This window comes from Electrona antarctica, assembly GCF_951216825.1.
Source record: "Electrona antarctica genome assembly, chromosome: 3".
NCBI lineage: Eukaryota > Metazoa > Chordata > Actinopteri > Myctophiformes > Myctophidae > Electrona > Electrona antarctica.
The window spans coordinates 24,243,183-24,261,318 of NC_136808.1; the positions used below are offsets into that span (position 1 = coordinate 24,243,183).

General features: G+C 42.4%; 2 protein-coding genes across 2 annotated transcripts; both read right to left on the reverse strand.

The window, feature by feature from the left end:
• Window positions 1-1,124: 1,124 nt before the first annotated feature.
• LOC306919703 (lipoyl synthase, mitochondrial-like) lies at window positions 1,125-2,195 on the reverse strand (the record flags this gene model as incomplete). The annotated part of the gene is made up of 1 exon (XM_079496257.1): window positions 1,125-2,195. The coding sequence occupies one exon, from the start codon at window positions 2,193-2,195 to the stop codon at window positions 1,125-1,127; it is 1,071 nt and encodes a 356-aa protein (XP_079352383.1).
• A 6,650-nt stretch (window positions 2,196-8,845) lies between these two features.
• On the reverse strand, window positions 8,846-17,626 carry LOC306920301 (putative phosphatase phospho2). The gene is made up of 6 exons (XM_079497012.1): window positions 17,552-17,626; window positions 15,275-15,355; window positions 13,568-13,662; window positions 10,744-10,907; window positions 9,830-9,973; window positions 8,846-9,110 (listed from the first exon to the last, which is right to left on the reverse strand). Exons 2-6 carry the CDS (start codon window positions 15,343-15,345, stop codon window positions 8,853-8,855), a joined length of 732 nt encoding a protein of 243 aa, XP_079353138.1. The 5' UTR covers window positions 15,346-15,355; window positions 17,552-17,626; the 3' UTR covers window positions 8,846-8,852.
• Window positions 17,627-18,136: the final 510 nt, after the last annotated feature.

Consider the following 18,136-nt stretch of genomic DNA (forward strand, 5'->3'; position numbering starts at 1 on the left):
ATTGATTGGAGATATAAGCAGCTCTCTAAAGTGGGAGAGCTTCAGGTCCCCACATTCCATTCTACAGACAGACCGGTGGTTTCGGGGGTTTTACGACCTCTTCCTGTTGTAAGACAGGCCATTATGCCACCTCCCAGAGCAGTGTCAACTCACACAAGTAGAACTTGGCAAGGGGGAATAAGTAACTTCTATCTTTAATTCCTTTCAATTGTGTAATGTGTTCTAAATAACCTATTATATATTGGGTTGGTAAAAAGCCTAAATAATAAATATGTGATAGTCTAACAGCTAAGGTCAGCGGTGCAGGCAGGAAGCTGACTGCACCACAAACAGCCTCTCAGAGGAGAAAGACAGGATGGTCTGTTTCTGATTGGTTGAAAGTGTTTAGCATGGAGGTGTGACATCAGTCATAGAGCTTGCTTTAATATACTGACAAAAGCAATGATAGACCAGATTCACCAATACCACCGAACGTGATGCATGTAGCAGGCAGACACCAGCGGTATGTATTATTATGCGATATATAATTGTGCATTATTCATAATTGATGTGATATGATGTTAGATTGTAACCAAGTGTTCTTGTGTTTCTTTTGTCCCGATCATTTATTAATGACGTTGAATTCATGATAATGAAGATTTAAAACCACATAGTGTCACTTAGTGACACATAATTAGTGATACACTTATCACTGAACTAAGTCTGAGAGTCATCAATGACAAGCTAAGCTTTACCATGATCTGGGACAGTTTTAGAGTGTAAAATGATAGCAAGAATTCCTACCGACAGAGCAGGATAGAACCAGACCAATAGGACAGAGTTCCGGGATACTGAGATCATCTTGTGTTGGGGGGAAGTGTGAACAGAACGTGTGAATGTATGATTGTAAGTGTTTATGATTAACATGAATTAATAAAAACCCTATAAAATGCACGTTTGAGTTCATCAAATATAAGCTATTATTGGAGCATTTAGTTCACCCTGTGCGTGTTAGTCACTGTTACTCTGCCTGTTGCATGGGCTGGTCGGAGCCAGGCACAACATCGCCAAATAACCGAACAAATATTAAGGACTCGAGGAGATACAATGAAGGCGGGGACACTAAACCTGGCAACTGCATGTTTTCACTCTGCAATGGTGGCTTCTGATTTCCTCTTCTCCAGCACGTTCTTCAGGAAGAACTCTCCTGCTTTATAAGACGATCGCACCAGGGGCCCACTGGCCGTGTAGACAAAGCCCATTTCATTCCCAACTTTCTCCCAGTGGGCAAACCTCCCGGGGGTCACATACTCTTCCACCTTGAGGTGGCGCTTGCTGGGCTGCATGTACTGGCCCAGGGTCAGACAGTCCACCCCTGCCTCCCGCAGCTCTGTCAGTGTATTGAGAATCTGCTGGTCGGTCTCCCCCAGTCCCAGCATTATCGAGGTCTTGGTGAGCAAGGTGGGCTTGACGTTTTTCGCATGTCTCAGCACGCTTAGTGACTGATCGAAGTTCGCTCTCGGATCGCGGACGTGCCTTTGCAGCTCGCGGACCGTCTCCACGTTGTGTGTGTAAACGTCCAACCCTGACAGGGCGAGTTTCTCCACCGCTGCCAGGTCACCACGGAAATCAGGGGCGAGACATTCCACCAGGATCCGAGGACTCCTTTCCTTCAGCTGAGCGACAGTCTTGGCAAAATGCTCCGAGCCACCATCAGCAATGTCATCTCTGTCTACAGAGGTCAGTACCACATAGTCCAACCCCCAGGCAGCGATGGCCTTAGCGGTGTTGTAGGGCTCGTTTGGGTCTAGAGGAGGCGGCCGGCGGGCCGTCTTCACCGAGCAGAACCTGCACCCTCGGGTGCATGTATCTCCCATCAGCATTATGGTAGCCGTGGCTGTGGCATACTCTCCTCCTCCCCAGCACTCCCCGATATTTGGACACCTGGCCTCCTCACACACGGTGTGCAGGTTAAGATCTCTCAGTGTATTCTTCAACTTGTTGTAGTTCTTGCCAATTGGAATCTCTGTCTTCAGCCAAGGAGGAAGCCTAAGCCTCTCTCCTTTCTCTCTCTTTAGGTTGCCTCTGTATTCACCCCACTTGCTCTTTTCTGAAAGTTGCCCAGAAATGAAATCTTGCAGGTCAGGCCCATCATCTCTCGATGAATCCTTCCAGACGTCTCTTGCTGCCGTGGAATATTTGTCCACTGTGATCATGCCACTGGCGTACACATATCTGCTGCATTTGGAGCTCGACCACAAACGATGATTGAAATGACCAGAAATAAAACAGGTTTGTTTGACCAACTGCATGATACGGTCTCCGTAGTTGATGTCTGTGGGAACTAACCTGGGGACTAGTACTAAATAGCATCTATGACGTCAGACTTGGATGTTTTGGTTATCTCCATATATGGGGGTTCCAGGAGAGTCAATGATGTCAGATTTGAGTATAATCCGGGTATAATCCGCGTATAATCCGCAAATAATCCGCAAATACGTGTGTAATACGCGAATAATACGCAAATACGCAAATAATACGCGGATACGCGTAAATGTTGTGTTGGTAAAATACGCAAATAATACGCGAATAATATGCGAATACGAGTAAAATACGCGAATAATACACAAATACGCAAATAATACATGAATACGCGAATAATACGCAAATACGAGTAAAATACGCGAATAATACACAAATACGCGAATAATACGTGAATAATACGTGAATAATACGCGAATAATACACGTATAATACGCGAATAATACACGTATAATACGCAAATAATACGCAAATACGCGTATAATAAGCGAATAATATGCGAATACGCATATAATATGTGAATACGCGTATAATACGTGTATAATACGTGAATACCCGTATAATCCGCAAATTATTTGCGAATACGCAAATAATACACGAATACACGTAAAATACGGGAATACGCATATAATACACGAATAATACGCAAATACGCATATAATACGCGAATAATATGCAAATACGCATATAATACGCGAATAATATGCAAATACGCGAATAATATGCAAATACGCGAATAATATGCGTATAATACGCGTATAATACGCGAATGCGCAAATAATACGCAAATACGTGTATACAGTGTTGGGAAAGTTCATTTATTTTATGAACTAGTTCAGTTCACAGTTTCGAAATTTAAAAAGGAACTAATTCAGTTCATAGTTCATAATTCAACATTTTGAACTAAAGTTCAAGGTTCCAAAAAATGAACGATTTTAGTTCTTTTTCGTTTTTTTATTTTTATTTTATTATTGTCACAGCCTATAGCCATTTGCAACAGCTGAGAGACAGGGATTTATAGAATGCTGACAGGCACTCAAATGAGATGGTAACGTCCTGTAAGTAGACTTAGAAAAAAAACTAGTGTTGACTAATCAATACAAGTTGCTCTTATTTTGATGAGGCAGTTTCTGCACAGGAAGTCCGTTTGACTTGTAAACAAGCTACGATGGATGAGCTGTCAAAGTACTAGTCGCTAAACCACGTTAGTGACCATATTTACAATATGAAAACTGTCACTTAGACAATGTTGGTTACATGTTGGTTAGTGTGGCAGCGGTGGCCGAACGGTTTGCGGAGCGGTCTTGATACCGGAAGGTCGCCAGTTCGTATCCCTGGACCGACACGTTAAAATTACCACCGCTGAAGTGCCCTTGAGCAAGGCATTGAACCACTACCATGAAATGTTCTATGAGCAGGGCATGGCTGTAAACAAGTATCTGATGCTTAGTCCAGTTACCCTGGGTAAATATAGTAACTTTGCTTTGCTTTGCTTTACACACCGCTGGAATTAAACATGGAACCTGCAGGCAGCATTAGGTGAGTAATTCATTGTATATGTGTTGGATGTTCGTGGTTGTGCTAATGATAAACGGACAGCTGCTGCTAGTGGGATCCTAGGCTGGACTGCTGCTTAATGACGACACTGTTTGTGACTAGGTGTACTAGTGTAGCTTTGCATCTGTTGCATCTGCCCGTGTGAAAGGAGCATAATGTCGTGGCAGGATACGAACGTCTGTAACCCCCCCCCCACTCTTGAACGAAGTTGAACGAGAGAAAGTGATGTTCACACACGCCAGAAATGAACGTGTTCACAATGACGTCCATCAGGCAGAAATAGGCTACAGTACGTTCAGTTCATGTTCAGCCCAAATGAGAACGCGTTCGTGAACTATCGTTCGTGAACTATCGTTCTTTGAACGTGTTCAGGTACAACATAATACGTGAATAATACGCGTGTGTGGGCTTGCGAGCGCACACGCGTGTGTGTTTACTATGGGGAGAATTTTGTCTCGATAGTATTTATAGTATCATGTTCCATGATTTACAAATGTGTTTTTACAAAAAAACATTAGATTTGTGTTAAAATATATGTTAAAAGGGGCACGGTGGCACAGTTGGTAGTGCTGTCACCTCACAGCTAGAAGGTCCTGGGTTCGATTCCCGCTCGGGACGCTGTGGGTGCTGGTGGCGTGTTTCCTCCTCCGCGTCATCAGTGCCCATACCCGAGGCGGGGTTGGCGAAAGGGCCTTTCTGTGTGGAGTTTGCATGTTCTCCCCGTGTCCCCTAGGGTAGGTACCCTCACAAAAAACATGCAGTAATCCTGGTCTCTAAACTGCCTCCCCCTGGCCAGCCGGGGCGCCTGATGGAGGGGAAAGGAACTGGTTGGAATAACGTGTTCCTTCCACGCGCTACGTCCAACCAGGGAAACTCCCCCCTGTCAGGTGTAAAGGAGCAATTTGGACACTCAGGCATGAAGGAAGGATGAGTTCAACACATTTAATAATAAACATTTCATGGATCAGCCGCAGTGCCCTACAAAGCCAAAAGTGCACTAGGTTTTTGGACATTATTTGTGTTTCCCAAGGGCCAAATTAGCCTTCGTGATTTTGGGGGATAAACAATTAGTATTTCCTCAGGAACATATTTACAATTAGTGTAATATCACTTATTTGCCAATATCTCATTTGGCTGACCAGTTGAAACACTTTTTTTTTCAGTCTCTGGCTGATCCCCTGATACTTTGGAAATTCGTGACAGTGCGCAATTTGTTATGATAGTTTATGAATCACATTTCATATGGACAAACAAGCCATTTGGACAGATTTAATTCAAATAAAAATACCTGATTGGGTACAAGTCAGTGCACACATAAATGAACATGTTATTTGTGTTAAGACTGTTAAAGGTCAAAGTCAAGTAGCGTCCAACACAAACGTTTTGTCCAAACCAGTGGTTCCCAAACGCTGTGCCGTGAGACAAGTCTAGGTGTGACAACCACATTATTATTACAATATATACTGTATACATACAACCATACAAAAAGTTATGCATTTTACCCAGTTTAAAAAATGTTATGCCACCCTATACTCTTCTGAGGCTCCGGCTGACAACTCCCTCACGCAAACATTTTTAGATAAACTGACTATACCAAACATCAGCCAAGAGCAACAAGAATACATGGATAACCCAATAACGGAGATGGAAATAAATGAAGCAATAAAATCTATGCAAAAGGCAAAGCCCCAGGTCCAGATGGATTCCCCATTGAATTTTATGCAACCTTCTTCCACAACATTACCCCCCTCCTTAAATCAGTATTTCACAAGATTCTCACAAAAGGAATGCTACCGGAAACATTTACACAGGCTACAATCTCTTTACTATTGAAAAAGGACAAAGACCCATTACAGTGTGGCTCCTACCGTCCAATCAGTTTGCTCTGTTGTCATACAAGATCCTAACAAAAATCCTAGCTCATCGTCTAGAATCTGTTACTGCAACAATTATTCATCCGGATCAAACCGGATTTATTTCGGGAAGGCAATCTTTCTTCAACATGAGACGCCTCTTTAACATCTTATACTCAGATCACTCCAATATACAGCCTAAAATTATTATCGCCCTGGATGCGGAAAAGGCGTTTGACAGGGTAGAGTGGGGCTACCTTTTCGCAACATTGGCAAAATGTGGTTTCGGTCAGACATTCTGTAAATGGATAAGAATTCTATACTCCGCCCCAAAAGCCTCAGTAGATACCAATGATATCACTTCCAGTTATTTTCCTCTATATAGAGGGACCAGGCAAGGTTGCTGTTTATCTACATTTCTTTTTAATTTGGCCATAGAACCTCTTGCAATAGCGTTACGCAATAACAAAAACATTCAGGGTGTTATTAGAAACGATACGACACACAAAGTTTCACTATACGCAGATGATCTTCTCTATATCTCTAATCCAGAAAGCTCGCTACCTCATGTCCTAGACACATTTGAACAATTTGGAAAATTCTCAGGATACAAACTTAATTTAAACAAAAGTCTAATCTTCCCCAGTAAGAACAGGTAGCATATGACTCGTTCCCATTTAAAGTGGAAAAGGAGAGTTTTGTATATTTGGGTATAAACGTAACGCGTAAAATCTCCGCACTCTCCAATCTTAACTTTTCTCCACTCATAATTCGCACCAAATTGAGCTAACACACTGGTCAAATCTTCCCATTTCACTTGCAGGTCGAGCTAACTATTAAAATGAACATACTACCAAGATTTATATATCTATTTCAAATGCTACCCATCTTCCTACAAAAATCATTCTTTAATCAATTGGACCAAATCATTTCTACTTTTATATGGAACAATACCAATCCACGCATGAAAAAGATATATTTAGAACGTTCGAAGACAGAGGGAGGGTTAGGATTACCAAACTTCTTCTTATACTACTATTGGGCAGCAAACTTAGTTAAATTTCCCTATTGGCTCAACACTTTCTCTAAGAGAGACGGCCCAATTTAGTCACATATATCCAGAATGAGGCTCCAATCTCCCCTATTTTGCTGTTGTCATCCCAACTCCCCCTTAACCCAAGTAAATACATTAAAAACCCAATAGTTAAAAATTCAATCCGAATCTGGAACCAATTCAGAACCCACTTCAGCCTTAGAGAATCCACTCCTTCCCTTAACACATAATCATCTTTTTCTACCATCACAAATTGGCTCTGCATTCAAGATGGCACAGGAACGGTCTAACAACACTTTTGTCACATTCAATCATATATGCAATAACAATAATATCCCAAGATCACGTTTTTTCAGATACCTCCAAATTCGTAGCTTTGCCAACAGACAGTTTCCTTCTTTTCCCAATTTCCCTCCAAATGACCCATTACTTTATATATTGAGACTCAACCCACACAAAAAAGGCCTAATCTCCAAAACATACTCAGCAATACACCAGATTGAGCCTATTTCCTGGACAAGAACTAAACTGGCCTGGGAAGAGGACATTGGAGAAGGAATTTCGGAAGTCATGGACAGACAGTATAGCATATATCCACAATTCGGATGCACACCGGAAGCTGGAAAAAAATGTATGTATGTATGTATGTATGTATGTATGTATGTATGTATGTATGTATGTATGTATGTATGTTTGTATGTATGTATGTATGTATGTATGTATGTATGTAGATAAAAGCACAGCAGAAAAAATCTAAAAAAACAAACAACAAAAAAAACCTGAACAAAAACAAAACAATATGCAGTGCACATTGCAGTGCACGTAAAATCGCCTGTCCTTTTGCCTGTTCAATCTCTCGGAGGCCCGACCATGCCACGACAAAACCATGTCACGACCAAACCATATTGTACTGCAATTAATTAAGATGGTTGTTGTTGTCTTTCTCTTTTTGTCGTTGTGATTTGTTTTTCTTTTTTTCTTCTTTACTGTTTTTTTTTCTGTATACATTCAAATACTGGCCAGTATGATGCCGAATTAGGCCACTCACAACATACTGTGAATATGTACTGGCAACAAGACATTGCCCACAGATGGACAGATCTTGGAAGGGGTGGGGGGAGGGCAAGGGGGGATCTATAAAAAAAAAAAGGCACAAATGTAAAAAAAAAAGAAAATGTTGACTATGTTGACTATACTGTTGAATGTCATTAAGTGCTATTCAATAAACAGAACTTAAAAAAAAGAAAAGGTTATGCATTTTGATTTACAATTTACAATATCGGTAAGCCTTACTTTGTGCACACTAATTTCCCAATAACGAGACACAATTTGTCACCCCTTATCCATAAACTTATTTTGCCTTTTTTACTATTTTTACTATTTTTCAACTATCCGATCGACACGTGAACTATTTAAAAATATTTTTCAAAATAGTAAAAAAGAAAAGAAAAAAGAAAAGGGAAATAAGTTTAGGGATAAGGGATAAGGCAGTGGTGAAAATAGGGCCCAAAGTCTATAATAAATGATATGATAAAACACTTCTAACCTAATTATAGTCAACATAACCCAAACCCCTAATAATTAATTATTTTTAATAACCCATTTAGACTTGAGGTTGATTCTACAGTTCGACAGTTTTCTGAAAACCTATGTTTCTATGTCAGTGATCCTCAAACTATTCCATTAAGGACCCCAGAAATTATATGAAATTGGCTGCCGACCCCCATCTGAAAATATGTTGTTCCAGGGACACCACCGAAGCAAAGATTTCACTCTGAAAGAATATATATATTCAAAGATTTGCACCACATTTTCAAGATTATTCAAATATAGCAGATCTTCAAGCTCGTAGTGCGGCACTCGGTGCCGCGCTACGACCTTGTAGACCTGCTATTTTTCAATAGCTAAAGTATAACATAATGCTTAAGACACCAAAAGGGGTTCCCGCCCTGAATGGCATAATTCAGAAAATAGCCAATCGACACATTGTGAGCTTGTAGATCCGCCATTTCCCACAATGAATGCAGGTGTGCCTTGGGGCTAAAAAAAATGTTTGAAAACCACCGGTCCAAAAAAAAAAAAAAAAACTACGCGCTGACACTCGTCTTCAGTTCGTGCAGGATCTCGGAGCCGCTGCTCCAGGCGACCACTCTGGCCTTCAGGGAGACGAGGTCGTTGTCCTTCAGTTTGACCAGCAGCTTCTCCAGGGTGAAACCCTTCCGGGGCATCACCACGTCGCTGCCGCGGAGACACGACGTCGGGCACAGGTCGTTACCGCCGTCGCCCACGTAGAACGTGCAGCGGTACTCGACGCCTCGCTCCGCCCGCCGCTCCGCCAGGTACACCTCCAGGGAGGGGGGATATGGAAAGAAATATATAATATCAAGCAGTATCACTGTTATGATATTTGGCCTCAGCTGCCTGACTCAGTTACAAAACATTTTATCTGCATAAGCAGCATATTGATAACCATAAGACGGCCACTACTGTATCAGAGGAACTGACTGTACATGCAATATATGATATGAGATGCATGCTTGTTCCTGCTCATTCTGTTCTTATCATGGTTTCCATAATCTGCTATAGGGACATCATAGATCCACTGTTCTCACTGTATATATTTCTCTGTGTGTGTAATAAACTTCAGAAGGTGTAATACATCGCTGTGTTGGCCTATATGTTCTCCGCGCCTACGACTCAACGGATCTTCACCCACCACTCCAAGGTTTAGATGGAGACTTCTAGAGGCCTTATAGATGGTCGCCAAAAAATCACAACAATCACGATACACGATATTTTCCCATGCGTTTTTTTTAGGGTTATTGTTCAAGTTACTTAATCGTACAACCACCTACAAGACAACAGAAACTAAGAGAAAAAGGAGTAACGGAACATTTAGAAACGAAACCGTCGTTCTACAAAAGTATAAATTAAAGGTATAAGAACTGCACATCACAGATTGCGCATTCACTGTATCACGACATACGATATCTCTGAAAAGGCATATATGGTGGAGACGTATCACAATACGATATTTATCACCGTATCGCCCACCCCTACATACCTCCAGGACCTTCCGCTTGCAGAGGTTGACGGGGCAGCGCGTGCAGTCGTGCAGGTGGTGACGCTGCACCTCCATGTAGCCGCGCTCGTCGAACCGCGCCGGGTTGGTGAAGACGTGGTCGACGGCCGCCTGGACGCCTGCGGCCTGGAGGTAACAGTATAGTGGTCGTCACAATTATTGACATCAGTGGTTTTCAACCCTTTTCCTATCAATCAAGTCTGGTCCATCATTTATTTGGCATTTGAGCCACGGACCACCATTTGATGAGATTTAGACTCTCAGAGGCAACACTAAAAAATATTTTTGTTGTCCTAGGATAAGATTTTGTCCACACTACATTCCATGCTGTGTTCACGTTGGTACCAATAGGAGAGATGACAGGCAAACATTGATCATCACAATAACAGTTCTTCTACATTCTCTGATTGTGTAGACTCCTTTTCAATTAAGTAATGTAGATGTTTAACAATAATGTAACTCTTGAGAGCGTAAAATTAAACTAAATTGACTCGTAAGGGTCCATTTGGTTTCATTTTACGCTCTCAAGAGTTAAATATCTGTAAGGGTCCATTTGGTTACCAACGCTCTATCATTTAGCTGGGGACCACCTGGATGGCTACTGGTGGACATTAATAGCCGATCTACAAGCTCCAAACACGTCACAATGTGACGCGGTTTCAATTAGTTTAGATCGACAATTGCCAGTATTCATGTTTTAAAGTATATTAAAGTTATTTGTTAGATCTGCACTGTGCACCTTATGTTTACAAACCCTAAAAGCCATACAGATTTTCTTTTTTAATCTAAACATTCAATGACAGACACGCAATTCAATCGTTAATCACACACTTATTTGAGCAATTTACAATTGACCATCAATAAAAACATCATGATCCACCGTGATGGATCCTAACCTGGAGGATCCAGTCGATGAAGATAGTGTTGGAGTCTGAGATGACGATGCAGTCGATGGTGCTCTTGTGCTCCGATATGAACGTCAACAGTTCGGTCATTCCGTCGGTGAACGGGATGGTCTCCATCACACTGCGGACGCTGGCTGGACTCACGGCCTGGTCTCCTGTAGGGAGGTGCAGAGAGTAGGGGCTGAAACCCTGTAATGGCCCCTACACACTGTAGGAGTTTTAAAGTTGTCGGCGAGTCATCAGATCGTTGTGCATTTCACACTGCAGGAGTCTTTTAAAAAAAATCGGCTGTGATTATATCTTTGTGGCTTTCACACTAAACGATTGATCGCCGACCAGGGATCACACACTGCAAGAGTTCCCCAAGATGCAATCCAGAATTCCAGACCTGATACATATAGGCAGTGGCTACATCATTTGTTTTTTTATTCCAATTCATTTTGACATGCACGTGCAGGATGCGGTGATACAAGCGCAAGACCCACACAGGGCGCATCTCTCTCTCTCTCTCTTTCTCTCTCTCTCTGTGCACGACACGCCACACACACACAGGAATAGCCATGCAAGCTACACACAGGGCAGCATGTTTGTGATAGCGCTATAGCGAGACAGGACGTTATAATCTTGAGTTTCATTAGTTTCACACACACACACACACACACACACACACACACACACACACACACACACACACACACACACACACACACACACACACACACACACACACACACACACACACACACACACACACACACACACACACACACACACACACACACACACACACACACACACACACACAGCTCACGAGGTCCAAAACAAAAGTTTGCTCTGCACTGTTGATTCCGAATCCGATGCAGTTTTATCAACATTATTCAAGTGAAATGCGTAACGGCAATATTTGGCTAATATAGGCTACCAATATGTGGGTAGCCTACAGGGATTTACAGACGGAATGAAGGTTATATATAGGTACAGTATATATATCTGATCATCTATATACAGTCGACAGACAGACAGACAGATAGACAGCAGTGCTGTGAGCAGTGTGCTCTCATTGGTTGTAATACAGGCCTTATCGGGGCGCAGTCGCAACCCAGTTCATACTGTATGATATCCAGTCGGCGACAGAGTCAAATATCAAACGTGCTAGATGTTCAGAAATGGTCGGGGAGGCGTCGGCGAGCGCTTTTATCGGCGCTGGATGTTCTCGCAGCTCCTTTCACACACAGCGAGCAAAACCTCGCCGATCAAAGCCCGATTTTACGTCAGATCGGGGGTTTTGTCGGCGAGCGCCAAAAATGCTCCCAGACAGCATAATCGGAGCAAATATCGGGCAGTGTGTACGAGCCATAAGAGGGCACTTTTGGACAAAAATTGTGAAAATAGCAGATCTACGCGTTGCGGCGCAACCCAGTACTCTTTATCTACTGGAGGTGTATGACATGGATTTTAATTTGAAACTAATTATAGTTCAACGCAAAATGTTGCGTTCAAGTTCAGGAGACTTCGGAAAAAAGCAATTCTCCTGAATGCTGCCTTGGTTCAACATTAGTAAAAGGTATGCTGCATTCGTGGTCTGGAGAGGGCAGTTGTTTTACAGACGGTAAAAGGGCCGGGGCTGAATCACCCTTTGATGTGTGCACGTGCCTGGTCTCCTGCTTGGACCGGACAGGATAGAGGATTTAGGGTTGGGGTTGGGATCCGGAATCGGAGGAACCGGATCCAATCACATTTGGAACCAATTCCAGACTCACACTCTCAGACCCCTTTTCAACTTTGGTTCTAGAACGGTTTCCGTTCTAGATTCTTGGAAACTTGGTTCTTTCACAGAACCGTGTTTTTGGTCCGTTCTGAACCAACTGTTAGGATTTGGAACCAATTCATTTTCAGTGGAAACACTGGCAGGAAAAAATAACCGAACCGGTTCAACCGGTAGAAAAGGGACCTCAGAGTCAGAGCTGGTATGTGGACATACCATCTGCTATACAATTACAATACCAGGGGTTCTCAAAACGTTTTCATTTCAACAACCAGAGTTACAGACCTTCAAGGGTCCATTTGGGACCCCCTCAAGTACCACAAAGGGTCCCTGTACCTCACTTAGAGAACCAGTGAGGTATATATAGGAATCGTTAAAGGGAATGTTAAGGAACCCAAATCATAGATAGGATAGAATAGAATAATCCTTATTAACCACGTAACCCCTCTAATACTTTGTTCGGCGTCCCCCAGGGGTCTGTACTTGGCCTCCTCCTTTTCCCCTCCCTCTACACCAAATCTCTTTGCTGAAAATAGCATATAGTACAAGCCACAGTACAAGACGGGCTCATAATCCAGGTGTGATAGTCACACTTATTTAGGCTGAAATAGGATTAAACGCATACGATATGACACCTTCCTTCATACCTTCATACAACCTTCCTTCATCCCCCTCACTGTAGTGTATACGTTTCTTTTCCTTTTTTACCTCCTTTATGATGAATTCCTGTTCTGTTCTTTGGCTATATAGAAGTGTCTATTTGTGTGTCTCTAAATGTTTTGATGAATTGAACAAGGTGGACCCTCTTGTAAACAAGTGTAATGCTTTATTGGGTCGTCCACTCAATACAGAAATAATGTATTGTAATTCTGCAAACTGTTAATACTTATTTCAATCAATCAAAATACGTGTTTTCGGATCAAATCGTCTGCCAAGTCAATCAAACAAAGCTATTGAAAAATAATACATTAAACATAAAATAGGTATGCCACCTTCAGTTTAGCAAAGAGCCCATAATGGCATTATACAACAGCATAACAAAATGCTCACCAATGTAGGACATTACTCTGCCCATGTATGCTGTCCACTGGCCTTTCTGATAGGATTGTGTCAGGGAATCAGGAAGGGATTGATCTGGGAGACATCTAGTGAGAGGCAACACACACGCGCACACGCACACGCACCCGCACACACACACACACACACACACACACACACACACACACACACACACACACACACACACACACACACACACACACACACACACACACAGGACTACGTTAAATGAAGGAAACAGCAAGAGTATAATGTTAGAAACTATATGGACAATTCAGTGACAAAGTATAGTGCAGTGCACGTTGCACTGTGGAAAATTATATCTTGTAGATCTGTTATTTGTCACGAGACACCTCTGCTCGAGTCTGTCTTTGATTGATAGCACACTGGAGTAAGAACCTCATTATTGCACCATTATGAATTGAATTGAATATTAGCAGAATATCAAGTGCTTGGCCTTTGATTTATTGTGATCGTAAACAATAACACAAGACACAATATGCATCATCTCCTTCACATACAACCCTAATTGTGCTACATTGAGACATAATTTGTTTCTGTTGTTTCCATTAAGACCTGAGGTCTAAAAGTGTCTTCTAAGCTCCAAACATTTTCATGTCAAGGAAGCTATATCTATGTGCTTGTATATCTGCTATTTTTGAATACCCAAAGTATAACATAATGGTTAACATATAGGTGCTGTATTAATGGCATCCACTGCTCCTAACAGTTAGGATGTGTTAAATGCAGAGGGTGAACTCTGTGTGCAAATACCCCAACAACTGATCGGACATCATGTTTTCTCTGTCCGTCCTTTTAGCACATGTTTCATGTCTTAATGCTCTGTGTCTGTCAGCAATCTTCGTTCCTACTCTCACCTATGGTCATGAAGTGTGGGTCATGACCGAAATAATAAGGTCGTCAATACAAGCGGCCAAAATTAATTTTCTTCGTCGGGTGGCTGGCATCTCCCTTAGAGATAGGGTAAGAAGTTCAGTCAAGCGAGAGAGACTCAGAGTAGAGTCGCTGCTTCTTCGCCTGAAAAGAAGCCAGTTCAGGTGGTTCGGGCATCAGGTCAGGATGCCTCTCGGGCGTCTCCCTAGGGAGGTCCTCGAGGCACGTCCCACTGGGAGGAGACCCCGGGGCAGACCAAGGCGCAGTTGGAGGAAACACATCGACTCACTGGCCTTGGAACGCCTCGGGATCCCCCAGGAGGAAGTCACTAATGATGCTCTGGAGAGGGAAGTCTGGAGCTCTCTAGTGGAGCGGTGGCCGAACGGTTTGCGGAGCGGTCTTGTTATCGGAAGGTCGCCAGTTCGAATCCCCGGACCGGCACGTTAAAATTACCACCGCTGAAGTGCCCTTGAGCAAGGCATTGAACCCCTACCATGAAATGTTCTATGAGCAGGGTCTGGCTGTAAACAAGCATCTCGAGCTTAGTCCATTCACCCTGGGTAAACAAAGAACTTTGCTTTGCTTTGCTTAGCTGTTGCCTTCGTGACCCGACTGCGGACAAGCGGTTGCAGATTGATGGATGCTCTGTGTATGTAATGTTTTATATAACGCTGTTTTTGAAATGTGCTATTACTAATAAACACACTCAGTTACATATCACGTCATCATTATAATAATACTACTACTACCAATAATAATAATAATAATAATAATAAATAAAACAATAGTGAGCTGATTAATCACCTAATCACCCAGGTGTCACTGTTGTCGTTAACCACGGTGTAGTCAAAATCAAACACGACCAGGGTCTTCATCGTTCTTCACCTGAAACGGGAAGAAAGAATTTTGGGTCAGAGAATGCTATAACTCTATGCTATATAGACTCAATCGAGTCTGACTTTTGCTTTTGTATCTCAAGTAAAAGTCAGACTCGATAAAATGATCTATGATAGTCTTGAACTCTTGATCCAAGCTAGGGTATACTTAGCCCCTTTCGGTACCCTTGGTTAGCTTTTCTGAATTTTGGACGTCGCTACCCTAGGGTCCCTGACAGCTTATTCCACCCTCCACCCTCCATATAGGATGAAGATGTACATAAAATTTACAATTACAATTTAGGCATTTAGCAGACGCTCTTAACCCAGAGCGACTTACATTAAGCAAGAACAAAAAGCATGGGAATACATCACATATGTAAAATGCATTTATCGTGAAACATGCGTAAGCTAAGAACGTGACTAGAACATATCTATATAATGACACTATACATATAAACTATAACTAGAACATATCTATATAATGACACTATACATATAAACTATACATATATGCTATACTATGGTGTACATATATACTATGAAGTGCTATGACTACATACAATGCACTTATTGTGCTACATGACATGCTATAAGTCTGTTTCAAATGCTATATAAGTCTAAGAAGTGCTGTCTAAGGGGGGTAGGGTAAGTGCTATGGGCCATGATGGAGTCTGAAAAGGTGGGTTTTCAGACTACGGCGGAAGATCGGGAGTGATGCTGCAGTTCTGATTGCAACGGGAAGTGCATTCCACAGTTTTGGGGCCAGAAGAGAGAAGAGTTTGGGACGTGTGGAGCGTTGATGCATAACACAGCTATAGGAGATCGCCACAACGTGTACGAAATGGCATTAACCGCCGATGCCGTTAAGTATTTTTTTAAAGTTTTGGCTTCTCTGAAATGTTCTCTTCCTCACTTCCCATGTCCCGCCTCCCACGACACAACAGCATTATAAACATCCTGCATGTACGCGGTCGGCCAATCAGAGGCAGTAACTAGGACGTGCAGCTAGCCAGTCGCCACTCGGGAGGCGGTACAATGGGAAGTCAATAAGGAAGTAGTTCAGCGAAGGAATACTTCAAAAGAATACTTCAAAAAATACTTAACGGCATCGGCGGTTAATGCCATTTCGTACACGTTGTTGCGATCTCCTATAGCTGTGTTATGCATCTTTGAAACATCTCACCAACACTCAAGCGGTGCAGTGGCTCTCCGTGAACAGAGAGTATGTACATCTGCATCCTATGGAGGGTGGAATAAGCTGTCAGGGACCCTAGGGTAGCGACGTCCAACATTCAGAAAAGCTAACCGAGGGTCCTGAAAGGGGCTAGGGTATACTATAACTCTATAAGTGTCCATTTGGTTCCTAACTATTAATCATTTAGCTGGGGATAGGGAGAACCACTGAGCACACCCCTCCATGCACAATCATCAAACAAGTTAATAATCACATATTTGTATAATAGGACCACATTGGAAACAAGCCTGCATGGATTGTTGAATTACCACTGTATTTGCAAACTGTTAATAAAGCATTCAATCAACCAATGAAGCTTCATGTATTTATGCTAGCTGTTGTTATAGAGTCTAGACCAGTGGTTTCCAAACGTTTTCATGTCAAGGACCCCCAAACTGACACTATACCTAGCCCGCAGACCCCCAGTTTGAAAATATATGCCAGGGACCCCCATAAGAGAAGATTTTTAGCAGAGATTCTCAACCTGTTTAATTTCAAGGACCCCCAGTATGAAATGCATTAGTGTACGGATCCCCATTTAATGGTATTTATATCTCTGGGACCCCCAATTTATATTGTAAAATCATCACTGTTAGTTTAACTCTGAGAGTATACAATGGAACCAAAAGGACCCGTTTGGTTCCATTTGTACACTCTCTAAGTTACATACCCACAAGGGTCCATTTGGTTCCTAATATTAACTATCTTTTAGCTGGGGACCCCCTGGAACTCCCTCAATGACCCCTGAGGTTGGGGGTCCCTGGACCCCACTTTGGGAACCACTGGTCGACACCGTCATACGCATCTGTCAAAACTCATATATATTCATTACATAATAGACTCATTAATTATGTCTACCACACAACAGCTTTAATGCTGAAATCAGTCTCGAAATCAGTCTCGACAGAAGCATGAAGAAACATGAAGACTAATTTTAAGGTTATTATTGATGAATAAAGCGCTCTGTACCCTGAGTGTGTTGTCTGTCTGACTGAGCTGAAAACACCGGCACTGTTGTTGGTCTTTCTGTTTTTCTTCTTCTTCACTTCACGGATCTCTTCATGAAAGCAATGCAACAAAAACAAATAGAGCTCATCACTGCCACCTAGTGGACGGGCAACGCGTGCACGCACGCACACACACACACACACACACACACACACACACACACACACACACACACACACACACACACACACACACACACACACTACACTCACATTGTTCATTTTTAAATGTATACAAGTCATATATAATGAGAGAGAGAGAGAGAGAGAGAGAGAGCGAGAGAGAGAGAGAGGACAGGAGAAAGAGAGAGAGAGAGAGAGAGAGAGAGAGAGAGAGAGAGAGCGAGAGAGAGAGAGAGAGAGAGATAATCAATCAATCAATCAATCAATCAATCAATCAATCAATCAATCAATCATACATAACATCATCATCCTGCAGATGACAGGAGGAATCATTATTTTACAAACGAGGAGATGCATTACATCCAAAGCAACACCAGATGGCGATGATAACTCACAAGAGCAGGACAGCTATAGGTATGCAGAA

Bases quoted from the DNA above. Each gene is read 5' to 3' on its own strand.
- LOC306920301 (XM_079497012.1), bottom strand. From the start codon at position 15,345: ATGAAGACCCTGGTCGTGTTTGATTTTGACTACACCGTGGTTAACGAC. The intron at 13,663-15,274 runs GTGATTAATCAG...GCCTCTCACTAG, and splicing joins AGTGACACCTGGGTGATTAG to ATGTCTCCCAGATCAATCCC. The intron at 9,974-10,743 runs GTTAGGATCCAT...TGTTACCTCCAG, and splicing joins TCATCGACTGGATCCTCCAG to GCCGCAGGCGTCCAGGCGGC.